Source organism: Danio rerio, chromosome 23 (assembly GCF_052040795.2).
Source record: "Danio rerio strain M-AB ecotype USA chromosome 23, GRCz13ab, whole genome shotgun sequence".
Classification (NCBI taxonomy): domain Eukaryota; kingdom Metazoa; phylum Chordata; class Actinopteri; order Cypriniformes; family Danionidae; genus Danio; species Danio rerio.
This window is the reverse complement of record NC_141043.1, coordinates 15,631,376-15,645,000: the sequence shown is the minus strand read 5'-3', so window position 1 is coordinate 15,645,000 and position 13,625 is coordinate 15,631,376. Positions and strand designations below refer to the sequence as shown.

The following is a 13,625-nucleotide window of genomic DNA, read 5'->3' as shown; positions in this document are numbered from 1 at the left end:
TCCATTTTAATGTGCAATTTTGTCTCATCGGTTCCTCTACAGGCCACAGAAGAGAAGGAGGAGATGGAGGAACTTCAAGCCTACAACCGCCGGCTACTCCACAACATCCTGCCCAAAGACGTGGCTGCGCACTTTCTGGCCCGAGAGCGAAGGAATGACGAGCTATATTATCAGTCGTGCGAGTGTGTGGCCGTCATGTTCGCCTCCATTAGCAATTTCTCTGAGTTCTACGTGGAGCTGGAGGCCAATAACGAGGGAGTGGAGTGTCTGAGGCTCCTCAATGAGATCATCGCTGACTTTGATGAGGTTAGAAAGGCTGGAGACTGATATTTGAAGATAATCTTTAATTATAACATAACATTTGAGCACTGTCTACTGTTTACCAAGGACAATTACAATCAAAACCGTAATATTACAAATTATTATTATTAGTAATTGAACAGTTAAAGAGCCTCTATTACGCATTAAAAAGGGTCATATTTTCTCCAACAACAAGCTGATTTGCATGCAAGGTCAAAAAAACACTTTCATTGTCTTAAAAAATGTGTTTATTTTTACGTAATTATACCAATGACTCTCATATGATTCGTTTAGCGATTAATTTGTTCCCAAACCCCTCCTTAGCACAATGCTAACCTGCGCTAATTGAACTGATGACCCAGTCTGTTGTGATTGGTCCACTGCGTTCAGTGCTAGACAGAGAGAAATGCCCACCACGGCTATAAAGTATTAGCCAGAGAGTATGTGAGAGCCTAATGCAGCCCAATGCAGGAATGCTGGAACAGCATATTAATCTACTCTTAACGATAACCCCAAGTAAAAACAGGCACACATTTAGTATTGATCCACAATGGCAAAAGTTGAACTGTTTAGAAAATTAACAGATCATGCGTGTAAGAAACAGCTGATGGTGGCCATAGCAAAGGCAAACGGCAGAGGATCGCGAGTTCAGGAACGCAGTAAGAAGCATGCGTCCCGTTTTCAACGTGGTTTTAGAAAACAATATGTGAATAGCCCATAAAGATTTAAACTGAGAGATACAGTGCAAGCACTGATTTATAATAGATAAGTGATTACAAGACACATATTTTAAAAATTACAGAAAATGAGGCAACAATTTTAATTACACTTACTGTACATGTTATGATCGGGAGGAAGAAGAAACTGGTCCTTATACAGTAAACTGTAACAGTTACTGACAAAGTCCCCATCAAAGTCTGACAAAGTACCATACATAATAGTCTCTGCTGCTCCTTCCTTTAATAGCAAACAGCCGGCGATCCCACGTTGCAGCGTAGGCTATTGTACCAATCATCAGAAAAATACTAGGAGCAAGCACAGCACATTGGCTATATTGTGGTGTTGTTGTGAAAATGAACTTTATCCCTTTATTCCCCACAGCCGAATCTCCATCTGTCAGTGATTGTCAGTGTCATGATCAGTCCCGTGATCCCCCGCGCTCTGTTTTCGCAATATTTCATGTAATATTTTTTTCTTCCGGAGAAAGTTTTATTCATTATTCATTAGTTGTATTTATTTATTTATTTTTTTGTTTCGGCTAGAATAAAAGCAGTTTTATTTTTTAAAACCATTTTATGGTGAATAATCTGAGCAATTTTTGTTTTTAGTTGTCTAAAGTACAAACCATTGTTATACAATGACTTGCCTAATTACCCTAATATGACTAGTTAACTTTATTAAACTAGTTAAACCTTTAAATTGCACTTTAAGCTAAAAATATTTAGTAACATATTAATTACTATCATCACGACACGAAATCAGTTATTAGAAATGAGTTATTAAAACTATTATGTTTAGAAATGTGTTAAAAAAAGTCTTCTTTCTGTTAAACAGAAATTGGGGGAGAATATACAGGAAAGCTAATAATTTAGGAGGGCTAATAATTCTGACTTCAACTGTATAAAAGAACAAATCTGAGAATTAACTTCAGATAGATGGAACTTAATTAAAGGGAGAGTTTAACCCCCCCCCCCCCCCCCCCCCCAAAAAAAAAAAGAAGAAGAAAATTTACTCTCTTTTTACACTCTTTCTTGCTTCTGTTTAAGAAAGAATAAATTGTTTTTACAACATTTTATTCTAAAAACATATTTATTATTATATTATATTTATTAATATACTATTTATGTTTTTGGAGATCATAATTTATGTTTCCAGAGCTATGTATGGCTGCATTTCATCTTTAAAATGAACGCTATGGAGCAGTATGACGCTAATCAATATTTACGCACTTACTAGCTGACTGCTTACCTCCATATGGCCGGCTTTCCAGCTGTTACCAGTTTTTCTTGTTAGCTCGCCATGTACTTCGACGAAATTGAGACGCAAAGAGAAAAATTGTTGGTTTGGTTTAGGGAGGTAAGTGGGCAGGTCAGTCAATACAATTGGTTGGGTTTAGGGAAGGAGGAGAGTGGGTAAGTCGATTGGTCAGTCAGTCAGTCAAAAAGTCAGTCGACAGCTGCTGTTACGCAAGAAAAGCAGGCACGAATGGCACTTGGAGAGAAATTTGAGATCTCAAAAAGCATGCACAGTGGCCTTTGGTGGATTCGGGAAAGCAAAAACTGTAAAAAAAAAAAACGTAGCTCCTTGGCCAAACTTGGTGCTGTCCAGAAATGCATATAGAGGTTCATTTTCAGAATGAGCCTGGGTTGTATTTATTGGAAAGCTTACCATTAACCATTAACTGCTCAATGTTTACAGGTTTACAGCTCTCTTCTAAACATCTTCTTTTGTGTTCACAATAGAATAAACAGAACATAATAAAGCAACACATGAAAGTTTGGAACAAGTGAAGAATGAGCAAAATGACTCTGTTGGGTCAAAACAGACCTGAATGCCTTATGTGTAACTTATTTTGTTAACTGAACCCAAATGTTAAAATGGTACCATATAATCTTAAAAACTCTTCTCCTCTACTGCAGATCATCAGTGAAGAGAAGTACAGGCAGCTGGAGAAAATAAAGACCATTGGCAGCACCTACATGGCCGCATCAGGCCTCAATGACTCCACATATGACAAGGAAGGCCGTTCGCATATAACAGCGTTGGCTGACTACGCCATGCACCTCCGCGAACAGATGAAATACATCAATGAGCATTCCTTCAACAACTTCCAGATGAAGATCGGTGAGTCCACTAATTATCGCCTTCCAGCGAATTTAAAAAGATTTGGTCTGCCGAATCAAAGTCATGTGGTGCAACCACAGGTCATGACTGTGTCTTAAGGTCAGATAGCCTCTTGTGGCAACTGACCGGCAGTTAGTATTGAACGTGTCATGTTTTTTCCTGGGAATAATGTTTGTAAAGTAGCTGTTGACATTACATTGCACCAGATTTTAGTAAACCCTCAACAGTACAAACATAAAATAAAACAAAAGAAAAAAAAAACACCTGAAAAACTTGTTATGTGTAATAATAATTAGATGACACAAGGAGAAAATACTGAAACATATTTTATACTTTATATAAAAGGCTTTTTTGGAAATGGAAGCTTAAAGGCACCTCTTATATGGAGAATGAAGTCACATGTAGGGCTGGGCGATATGGCAAAAATGTAATCTTGATAATAATTTTCTATATTGAATGATAACACAGCAGAAATGTGCAACAATGGGAGTCTAAAAGTGTGATTTTTATTAGCAAAATGTTATGTCATTTAGTGAATTATTATCAAGACTGCATTTTTGCCATATCGCCCAGCCCTACATGTGACTTCATTCTCCATATGAGAGGTGCCTTTAAGCTTCCATCACCAAAAAAGTTGGTTATTAGATCAATACAGAGTAAAAGTAAAAGTCCAGAGTTTATCACTGTTATTGGAATAAAGTTTATCGCAATTCGATATAATATTGTTTATCAGCCCAGCCCTTTGTATTTTCTATTGGATTCAAGTTAGGTGTTTGGCCAGGCCATTCTACAGCTTGATATCGAAGTGTTTGAGAGTTTCCTTGACTGGGTTTTGGATCATTGTCTTGCTAAAATGTCTACATTGGTTTTATCTTTATCATCCTGATAATATAGATGTTGGACTAAAGCAATGAATATTAATTTAATAGGAGGAAGGGCAGAGAGTTGCTGGAGAACTACTAAAAGATTTCAGCTGCTGTCTGGGCTTTCACTGCACCTCTACATCTCCCTTTCTTCATGTGTTCAATTCTAAACTAATTAGTATTGTTTTCTTTGCATATATTGATTTCGTTGGTTGTTACCAACATCTGGTGAAAATTTCAAGTCAACAGCATCTTTAGAAATATGTTTTCTGAGGAAGAATGGTGATGTGTTCAATACTTGTATGAGACAAAATAAATGTTTAAAAAATTAAAACATAAATAAAATTGAGGACAATGATGCCACTGAATAATTCTTCAAAAATGAAACATCTAGCAATGAAACATGATGTTTTATGAGTCTTTTATTAAAATTTAAATGAAATCTGAACATATAAAAATAAAATAAAAGCATTTTTATTTTAAGTATAAAAGTATTTGATTATGCTGTGCACTGATGTCACTAAACATATTTAACAACTCCAGGTAGTGTCAAAGTTTATTTGCATCTAATTCTTTCACAATTTGACACTATTGTCATTTAGTCATATGACCATGGGATACATCTACTGAAATGATGTTTACGAAATAAAAAGCAACACATGTTATCAGTTAAGGTTTAAAGAGCTGTTTTCAAACACATAATGATTCAGGAACATTAATTCAACATAATTCATGACTGGAACATTAAATGAGAATGGACATGTTTCAAAATCCTATAAAACCAATATGAGTGCTATGCTGTGATTGTTTGTATGTGTGTGCAGGACTGAACATTGGGCCAGTGGTCGCAGGTGTTATTGGAGCCAGGAAGCCCCAGTATGATATTTGGGGAAACACAGTAAACGTGGCCAGTCGGATGGACAGTACGGGAGTCCCAGACCGTATTCAGGTAAAGTTGAAGTTTACATGGACAACCGAAATCAAGCTATTTATCTTATTCTGAATAAGATAAATAATTTTAAAGGCAATTAAATGAGTTGCTTTTAGAATAGTCCTGTCATGTTACAGTTTGACATGTTATAGAATGATTAATGGCACATGTCACTACGTTCCCAATCAACACCATCCAACTCTCCAGAATTGTTTATATGTATATTAGGGATGGGAAGATTAATCGATATGTATCGATACGCGGTCATGCGCGTGCACGATGCGAGTGCATCGGTTGAGCAGCAGAGGATGAATGAAATTTTGGAAGCAAATCGAGATGCATCGGTTTTTGCGAGATGCATCGATTTTCCGAGATACAGCTTATATTTTTAATATAGAATGTATTTTTTATTTATTAACAAGTGTTGTCAACCTGTTTTTGGCGCATAATTTAATCGACCTACATAAAGTAAGCCTTAGCAACGGATTTGCGGATGTGCACACACTACAACTCAGTGTATCAGGTGTGCGGATGAAGCTAGTGGAGCGCCCTCAGAAAGCGCGAGAAGCAAAACAAACATTTTATTCCCCACTGAGTTTTAAATCTAAAGTATGGCAAGCAACATTATGGATTTAAGGATGGACGACATGACAGGACAGATGCAATTTGCAAAATGTGCCGCGCATCTGTAAAATACGCGGGCAGTACGACTAATCTGATATCTCACTTGAAGCGGCGCCACGGTGTTGTTGTGAAAGCATCTTCTAGTGTTTCTGCATCCCCGGCTTTCGCACTGCTTCAACCAGCTCCAAAAGTGGTGAGAAAAGCATTGAAAGTTTTTTTTTTCCATCCGCAACAGTTCTGCTCGCTCTACGCCAATAACGAATGCTATTGCATTGTTCATCTGCAAAGATATTCAGCCTAGTGTCACGAGAACGAAGGTTTTAAACACCTCCTCCTGTTAATTTTTATTTAATAATATTAATAAAAATATTAATAATAATAATGATAAAAATAATTGGGTGTCACGGTGGCACAGTGGGTAGTTTGACCACCTCACAGCAAGAAGATTGCTGGTTTGTTATATTTTTATTAGCCTGTTGTTTACAGTGACAGTGATGTTTCAACGCAGCATAACACTGCTAGTTCACGACCTTAAGTTTTGAATAATCAGTGGCAAAATATATCTTTGTAAAACTTGTTTTCATAGTTGAAAAGTTAAATCACAATTCTTGTTGTGCAATGCTAAATTTATTTATGTTGAAAGAGTGCAAATATATATATTTTTTTAATATATATTGCACTTATACATTCTGTTTATCTTAAAAATACTTAAATAATATGTGCTATATGTTCTAAAATGGCCCTCTACTGTAAACTGACACTCTGAGAGAAGAGCCAGTTTGTAAAAAAGTCTTGGTTTTGCTTGGTTAATAAATAATCAAACTCATTCAATGGCACAGCATCCTCTTTCACATCATCTCATAAACTTGATCTAATTAGTTAGTGCTGAAATATCGCATCGTATCGTGATATGGGTGTGAATCGTATCGTGTTGCATCGCAATATGTCACAAATGTATCGCTAATATATCGGATCGTATTCTTTGTATCGAGATGCGTATCGGATCGGCATTATAGCTTAGATGCCCAACCCTAATGTATATATGTTTTTTACATATAGTTCATCTTCCATATGTACCATTTTCAGTTTTAGGTGTTTCTTTTTTCATTTTTCAAAAGCAAAAGTGCATTTAAGAACATGCCAAACAGATAAATGCAGATTTAATTTTTTGTTTAAAAAAAATATAAAAAGCAAATAAGTTAACACAACAGAAAAGAGCCTCAAAAATCAAAAGGATTGTTCACCCAAAAAAAAAAATTATATTATACCTTTTAGTTTTACTATAAACTAAAGGTATAATATATTAATAAATATATTATTTACCTTTAGTTGCCTTTATTGTGGGCGACACTTTACTGTCTGGAGTAGTATCCATGTCCGTGGGAGACACAGATCTATTAGAGGAACACTTTGTTAGGGCGGTATAGCAGCAGCCCTCTGCTCTTATCAAGGCAGCGCCTCCGGCATTTCAGCTGCCCAATCGCCCACTTTACAACTGACTGAGTGCATATATATATATATATATATATATATATATATATATATATATATATATATATATATATATATATATATATATATATATATATATATTGTGTCAATTAACCCTTTTTATCAATTATAAATTAATAGCAATGTTTTACATGTGTTGGTGTGATACTTTGTATTGTGCAATTTAACATAATTGCCTCTAGGAGTCGCCAATGGAAATAAAACAAAAACACAAAAAAAATACACGTACGCCACACATGGAATTGGCGTGGACCAACGCACATTCTCACGTTAATTTAATCATTAGTAAATACAAACATGAAATCTGGCTTGCGCAAACTTTTTGTGATTACTCAGCGTTGAAACATGAGGCCTTAGGTGTGCTGTATAAACCTGAAGTTTGTATTTATTTAATGGTTTGTATGGAACACAGAGTGCAGTATTGTGCTTTATGAATGTCTACACCTACCCCTACCCTAAACCCAACCTCACAGTAACCTGATGTGTTTTATTAATATCTACTCCACCTACACCACCTAAACCCAACCTACTTGTGGTTTAAGTCCCTACCCTTTGAAGGTCACCCAACCTTCTTGCAGTGTAATCCCTCCCACTTGGAAGTCTGACAAAGGGAACAAAGGAACGGAAGTTCGCGTTGTAGTTTTGTCTAAAAGTGGACTGGAACTCAGAATTTGATTGAAGATTACCAAAACATGACTTTGTTTTTTGTGGACTTACCTGCACGGATTACTTAGTCACACAAAGAATAACAATGTCATGTCCATGTAAAGTTATTGATTAAAAGCAATTGATTTTGTTTTTACTGGATTTCCTACAGGTGACCACAGATCTACACCAGGTGTTGCACAGTAAAGGTTACCAGCTGGAGTGTCGAGGGGTCATAAAGGTGAAGGGTAAGGGTGAAATGACCACTTACTTCCTGAACGACGGACCTCCCAACAGTTAGCAGTGCACTACAGGTCCTCTGGTTTCCCACAATTCCCCGGAGAGGAGCATTTCTCCAGGCAAGCTGAAGACAAACAAGTAGCCATCGCCATCACTTGAAGACAAAAACAAAAAATGAAGATAATTGAAAAAACTAAACAAAAAAAGCAAAGCAGACTCCAGATTGGAGAGTCGTGGCGGTCATGGATATGGCTGTGCACCTTGAAGGACGATTGTTTTTAAGCCTCAGGCTGCTTGAAAGATGCAAAGTCTGTTTATTTAATAAAGGCCTTTATTTGCCGAAGAAAAACGCTGTACATAAGGCATTTTCTCCAGTTTTATTTTTATTTTTTTATTATTATTATTATTATGATTTCAGGAGAATATAAATACAGGTACTCATGTTCTGTTCGGAATTCATTATTTATTTGATCTTGCTGTTTTGTGCAAAAAGTCCTTTATGGGAAAAGTGTGGAGAGAAAGAAAAACGCATACACATTTATACCGTACATAAACGCGTACGCTTGTATATTTGTGTGTCCGAATACAGTATCTGTATAAATTACGAGAACTATTGACCAAAGACCAAAGTATTTAATAGAAAAAACGTCAAAAGATTTGCGGAAGTTTTGAATATTATGTCATGCTCTGACGTCCTCACCCCTTGACGTTTTTTGTTTTTGTTTTTATTTTTGTGTTTATGATGTTTTATCATTTCAAGTAAATTACACTGATCGATTGACCAGCAATCCGGGTGATTGGCTTATATGAAGGACTCAGTTATTTAATTTAAACTCTCGTTTTCCTTTAGAACCTCAAATTCTAGATGGAAAAGTGGAATTCTGTGGATTTTTTTTTTTTTTTTGGAAGTACAACCAGGTCTGGGCCTTCAACGCGTCCTTAACGAAGACTTCAGTTTCATGTTCGTTCAACCATTTCTTCTTTTTTCAAAGAAGTATTTTTGGTACAAAATGAAATAAAAGGAAAAAAAGAGGTGTTTTTTTGGAGGCATCTGGGGAAAAGCCACGGCATATTGGATACCACGGTACAAGACAGTTTATCGAGATCCAATTCATTCTAGAAGGACTTTTTTTTAAAAACAAAAGAAATATATCTATAAATTATGACTGAATACTGTGCTTTGTAATCTCGAAGGGGCATAACTCTTTTCACTGTGAGGTTTCTATGATACGACTAGCTGCTTTCTTGCCAAACTAAACAGCTCAAAAGCATGTCTGATTGTGGTATCTTCTCTACGATTTTCGTTTGTTCGTTTGTTTGATTCCCTGAAGTTTTAATGTTTGGGTATTTTGTATCACCTCTGTATCCTTTTTTTTTAATTCCTATTCTGGTTGTTCTTATATATTTGATTATGATTCCATTCCAGCTGAGGAGAGGGAACAAAGACCCGATTTGAGACGTGTAAGCCAATTGGTACAAACTGATCAACTGCAGTCAGTGACGTAGGAACTGATGAACGGTATTTGTGTTTTCAGAGGCATTATCGTTTTCACCTGGTATTAGCATGGCATGTGTTCAGATTTCATTAAGATCCTTTCATTGTATTTTGTTATGCTCTACATCACTTTAGGATGAATGCTCATGAGTACTATCAAAGCCATTGTTCACCCAAAAATGAGAATTACCTCACCATTTACTCATTTTTCTTCTTCTGTTGAACACAAAACAATACATTCTGAAGAATGTTGGCAAAAATGACATCAGTAGCAGAAACAAGAAATACTATGGAAGTCAATGGCTGTTTAAGTAAATGATGACAGAATTGTCATTTCTGGTGAACTATTGCTTTGAATTAAAAAAGACACTTGAAAAGGATGTGGATGGTTACTGCAATTTTGGTCAGTGTCTTTTGGTACAACACTTGTTTTGGTGCACTTTTTCACAACATGTTCAATAATGATCATGTGTTTGGTAGTAGCTGTAGAGTAGATGGTCTATTGTGTTGGAAAGCCCATTTTTGCCCATATGAGGGTTTGCATTTTAAAAAGAAATCCAATCAAATGCCTTTTTGACTACCTCTGGAAGGCCCTATTTATACCTTGCTTTTATTTCCAATGAGCTCTCAAGTGAACATTGCTCAATACAGGCGTGAGCAAGGTCTAAAATGTGCTGGCCCACTTTCTCAACTGATATTAAAGTGTTAGTTCAGCAAAAAAATGACTCGCTTTCATGTCAGTGGTCAAGCCTGAGACCTTTGTTCGTCTTCAAACACAAATTAAGATATTTTTGATTAAATCCGAAAGTTCCTTCATCCCCCAATGAAAGCAAGAGTCCTGAAAGGTCCAGAAAGGTACCAAATCATCCTCAAAACAGTCCATGCGCTGCCATCAGTGGATCTATTGTCATTTTATGAAGCTACGAGAATACATTTGTGTGCACAAACAACAAATATGATCACTTTATTCAACAGTTTCTTTTCTTCTGTGTCATTTAATGGTACAATGCTATGATGTATACTCCTCATCATGTGCAATCATTTATGGCAGGGGTCTCAATCTTAAATTGACAGGGGCCATATAAGAGACTGACAATTCATAGGATGGCCGCTTTAAGATTCAAGCACAACAAAAAAGTAGAAACCTGATGTAATTGATGCACTCTGACATTCTTCAGAAAGTCAAAACCACAAGTTGCTATATGCGACTGTACAACAATAATAGTGATTCAAAAAAATATGTTTTGGTGGGCTGAATCTTGTTTTATTTTCGATGTCAGTTGCGGGCCGTAGGGAGTAGGAGGGGGGACCCCTGATCTGGGCTAAACATCAGTGTTTTATGTGCGCACAAAAGTATTCTTCTAGCTTCATAATAAAACCATTGAAGTCACATGGACTTGTTTTGGCACCTTTCTGGGCATCTTTGTACCCTTTCTATCTGTGGAGGCTCAGAGAGCTCTCGGATTGCATCTAAAATATCTTATTAGTGTTCCAAAGATGACTGAATGTCTCAGGACATTCGATCGACATGAGGGTGAGTAAACAATAGTAATTATACTTAATTCTATTTTTTTTGGGGTAAACTAATGTTTTAACATGTGTTTTATGTTATTTGATCCCAAATGGTCGTTGAGACAACACAATCTCACAGCAATTCGTAACTTTTTGATTTAGTGGCTAATTCGTATGAATTTGTTTGATCTAATTTGTACAATTTAGTATGATTTGCTCATCTCCCTATGACGGTTGAGTTTAGGGGCGGGGTTTGGTGCCACACCTCCTTTTTAAAATCGTACATTTTTGTATGACCCAACCCGTAATAATTTGTTCAAATAATCCACTAAACTGACAAAACGTAAAATACTTACGTTTCCTCGTGAGAGGAGGCTAGTTGAGACGTTATTGTTTCCACTTGCTTTTCTTTTCTGAACACTTTCATCCACTGTAGAGAAGTGATGGTGAAATGTCTCACACTGGCCACTGTAGTTATTTGGACTTGGGTAACTGTATCAAAATCCAACCCAAAACTTATGCATCCCCAATCCTGACACCATACTTTGTTTTTATATGTGTTAACTAAATGAAAGCAAACTATTAAGTAAAATGAACAAATGAGCATGCCTCAGCATGATAAGAATCACTTTAAATATAGAAACCAATATTTTAGAAAAATATTTGATGCGTAAATTTATGAGTATCTGCATCTAGCTACTAGGGAGTGCTCAAAATTTTTTGGTCTTAGTTTACAGGCTCACTTGGTTTGGACGTCAAAGTAAGAATACTTTGTTTCAGTGCACTTGGTTAAGTGGTGTTTTGTGGCTGTTTGAAAACATAACCATAGTTCAAGTGCTTAATTTAAACTGGTATAAGATATTCTAAATTTTGTGGGCATCAATTAACGAAGTAGTCGAATAAATACTGGATTTAAAAAATGGAACGTGAGAAAGTGTGCAAGCTACAAGGAGAATGGATTTCCATGTAGACAATGCTAGCATTTAAGAAATATAAATACAAAATACATATTTATATGAGTTGCAAATAGTGGCGAGAGATTGTGCGCCATTGGCTTTTTGGAGTCCAGATCAGATATTACACATTGTCGGAATGGGTATATGTCTAACCCTGTGGTACATAGTCCTCTATGCTTACACCTGTACTTACCCAACAAGCATTTTTGCTATTTAATAAACATCTAATAGACATCTAAACATATATATCCCAGCTAAAATTAGACATCTATCAATAGACCAGCCATCAAATACACAAGAATGAATGACCACACGCGTGGCCTGTCTATTTGATGACTGGTCTATTTTTTAATTATATTTAGACATCTATCCCACTCAAAAATTATTATGTTTGCTGTTTGTTCAAACTACTTGTTGAAATACATTTTTGGAGTTTTGGGGGGAGAACTTATTTTATGTTCAATCCACTTAAATTAGTAAAAAAAGAAAGTTAGAATAAGTGAACTCTGCATTTTTTACAGTGTAGTTTTTCATTGACATGTCAAATTTAGCCTTGCCTTAGCCAGGATATCTAATAAACACAAAAGTGCTTGTGGGTGCTTTTGTTAACTTTTATTCAGATTGGCGAAAACACACTTCAATACCAGGTGCAAACAGAGCCTAAGAAAAAAGGAGGGAAAATGTGTATAAAACCCATACATTTCAATGGCATTTAATTAAACGGTTGTTAGCCAGTTACATAATTTCAGTACACATGCAGTGCAGATAGCAGTGCATTTGCCTTAATTTAACAAACTTCTGTATATGATAACAGTGCCTCTTTGTATCACAGTCTGCAAATCACTTTTGAGATGCAACGCACTGCAGCAAAGTTCATAACTCGGCCAACTCTTTCAGTAGATTGACTTGCAAGATGACCAAAGCATAGTGTTTTTTTTCTGCTATATTTTTCACTTGTTGAAAACTTGTGGTATTAGCTTCGTCATTGCATGTCAGTTGGTCACGTTCGTACCAAAAGCAGGGCGCCATGTTAATTCCGTCCAGTATGTGCAATAAAAGTGTACATGAATGAAGATTCGGTGTGAGGGAAACAAAGACAGTGTCAGTTGGACAAGCAGGAGTGTATTTTAAGTACTACTGACTCTCACATTGACAGCCTGTGTTGAATCCTGATCGTCTTTTCTTTTCTTTTACCTTTTTGTTTCATTGTTGTTTTCACTTCAGCCGGAGATCTAGAAAAGGGACGAGCTTTTCAACTTTGCAAAAAAAAAGTTGAGAAAAGACTCTTGAATATAGACAAACTTTTCCCCTCTAAAAATAAAAAATGTCTGTTTTAGTTGGTTTTTGTGATTGATTTTATTTTATTGTGGTTTTGTTGAAAAGCCCATTTATGCCTAGGAAGAAATGTTTGATTTTATAAGAAAAATCAACCACTATTTTCGTAATACAACAGAGCATCAATTATTTGCTTTCAGTTTATGACCGAAAAAAAAATTGACATCCAATCAGCATCCATCCTTCTTTTAAGGGACTATCCGCTTGTTAAGTCGTGACATAAGGAATACTGTTTCCGGGTCCAAGTCACTACTCATTTGAATTGAAAAAATATGACTACTTTTTAGTCATATCACACAATAAAGTGAATTTTATATACATATTGGTGCACACAACATTCTATGGACTTTCTGCGATATATTGTGATC

General features: G+C 36.0%; 1 protein-coding gene across 2 annotated transcripts in view; it reads left to right on the top strand.

Moving 5' to 3' along the window:
• The window catches only part of adcy6a (adenylate cyclase 6a), a 137,835-nt gene extending 124,577 nt beyond the window's left edge, over nt 1–13,258 (top strand). For both annotated transcript variants that reach the window (XM_087306681.1, XM_087306682.1), the window contains 4 exons: nt 43–306; nt 2,940–3,144; nt 4,832–4,956; nt 7,892–13,258. In XM_087306681.1, coding sequence (XP_087162807.1) covers nt 43–306; nt 2,940–3,144; nt 4,832–4,956; nt 7,892–8,020 — 723 coding nt within the window. In that variant the 3' untranslated portion in view covers nt 8,021–13,258. The remainder of the gene's footprint in view (nt 1–42; nt 307–2,939; nt 3,145–4,831; nt 4,957–7,891) is intronic.
• Nucleotides 13,259–13,625: the final 367 nt, after the last annotated feature.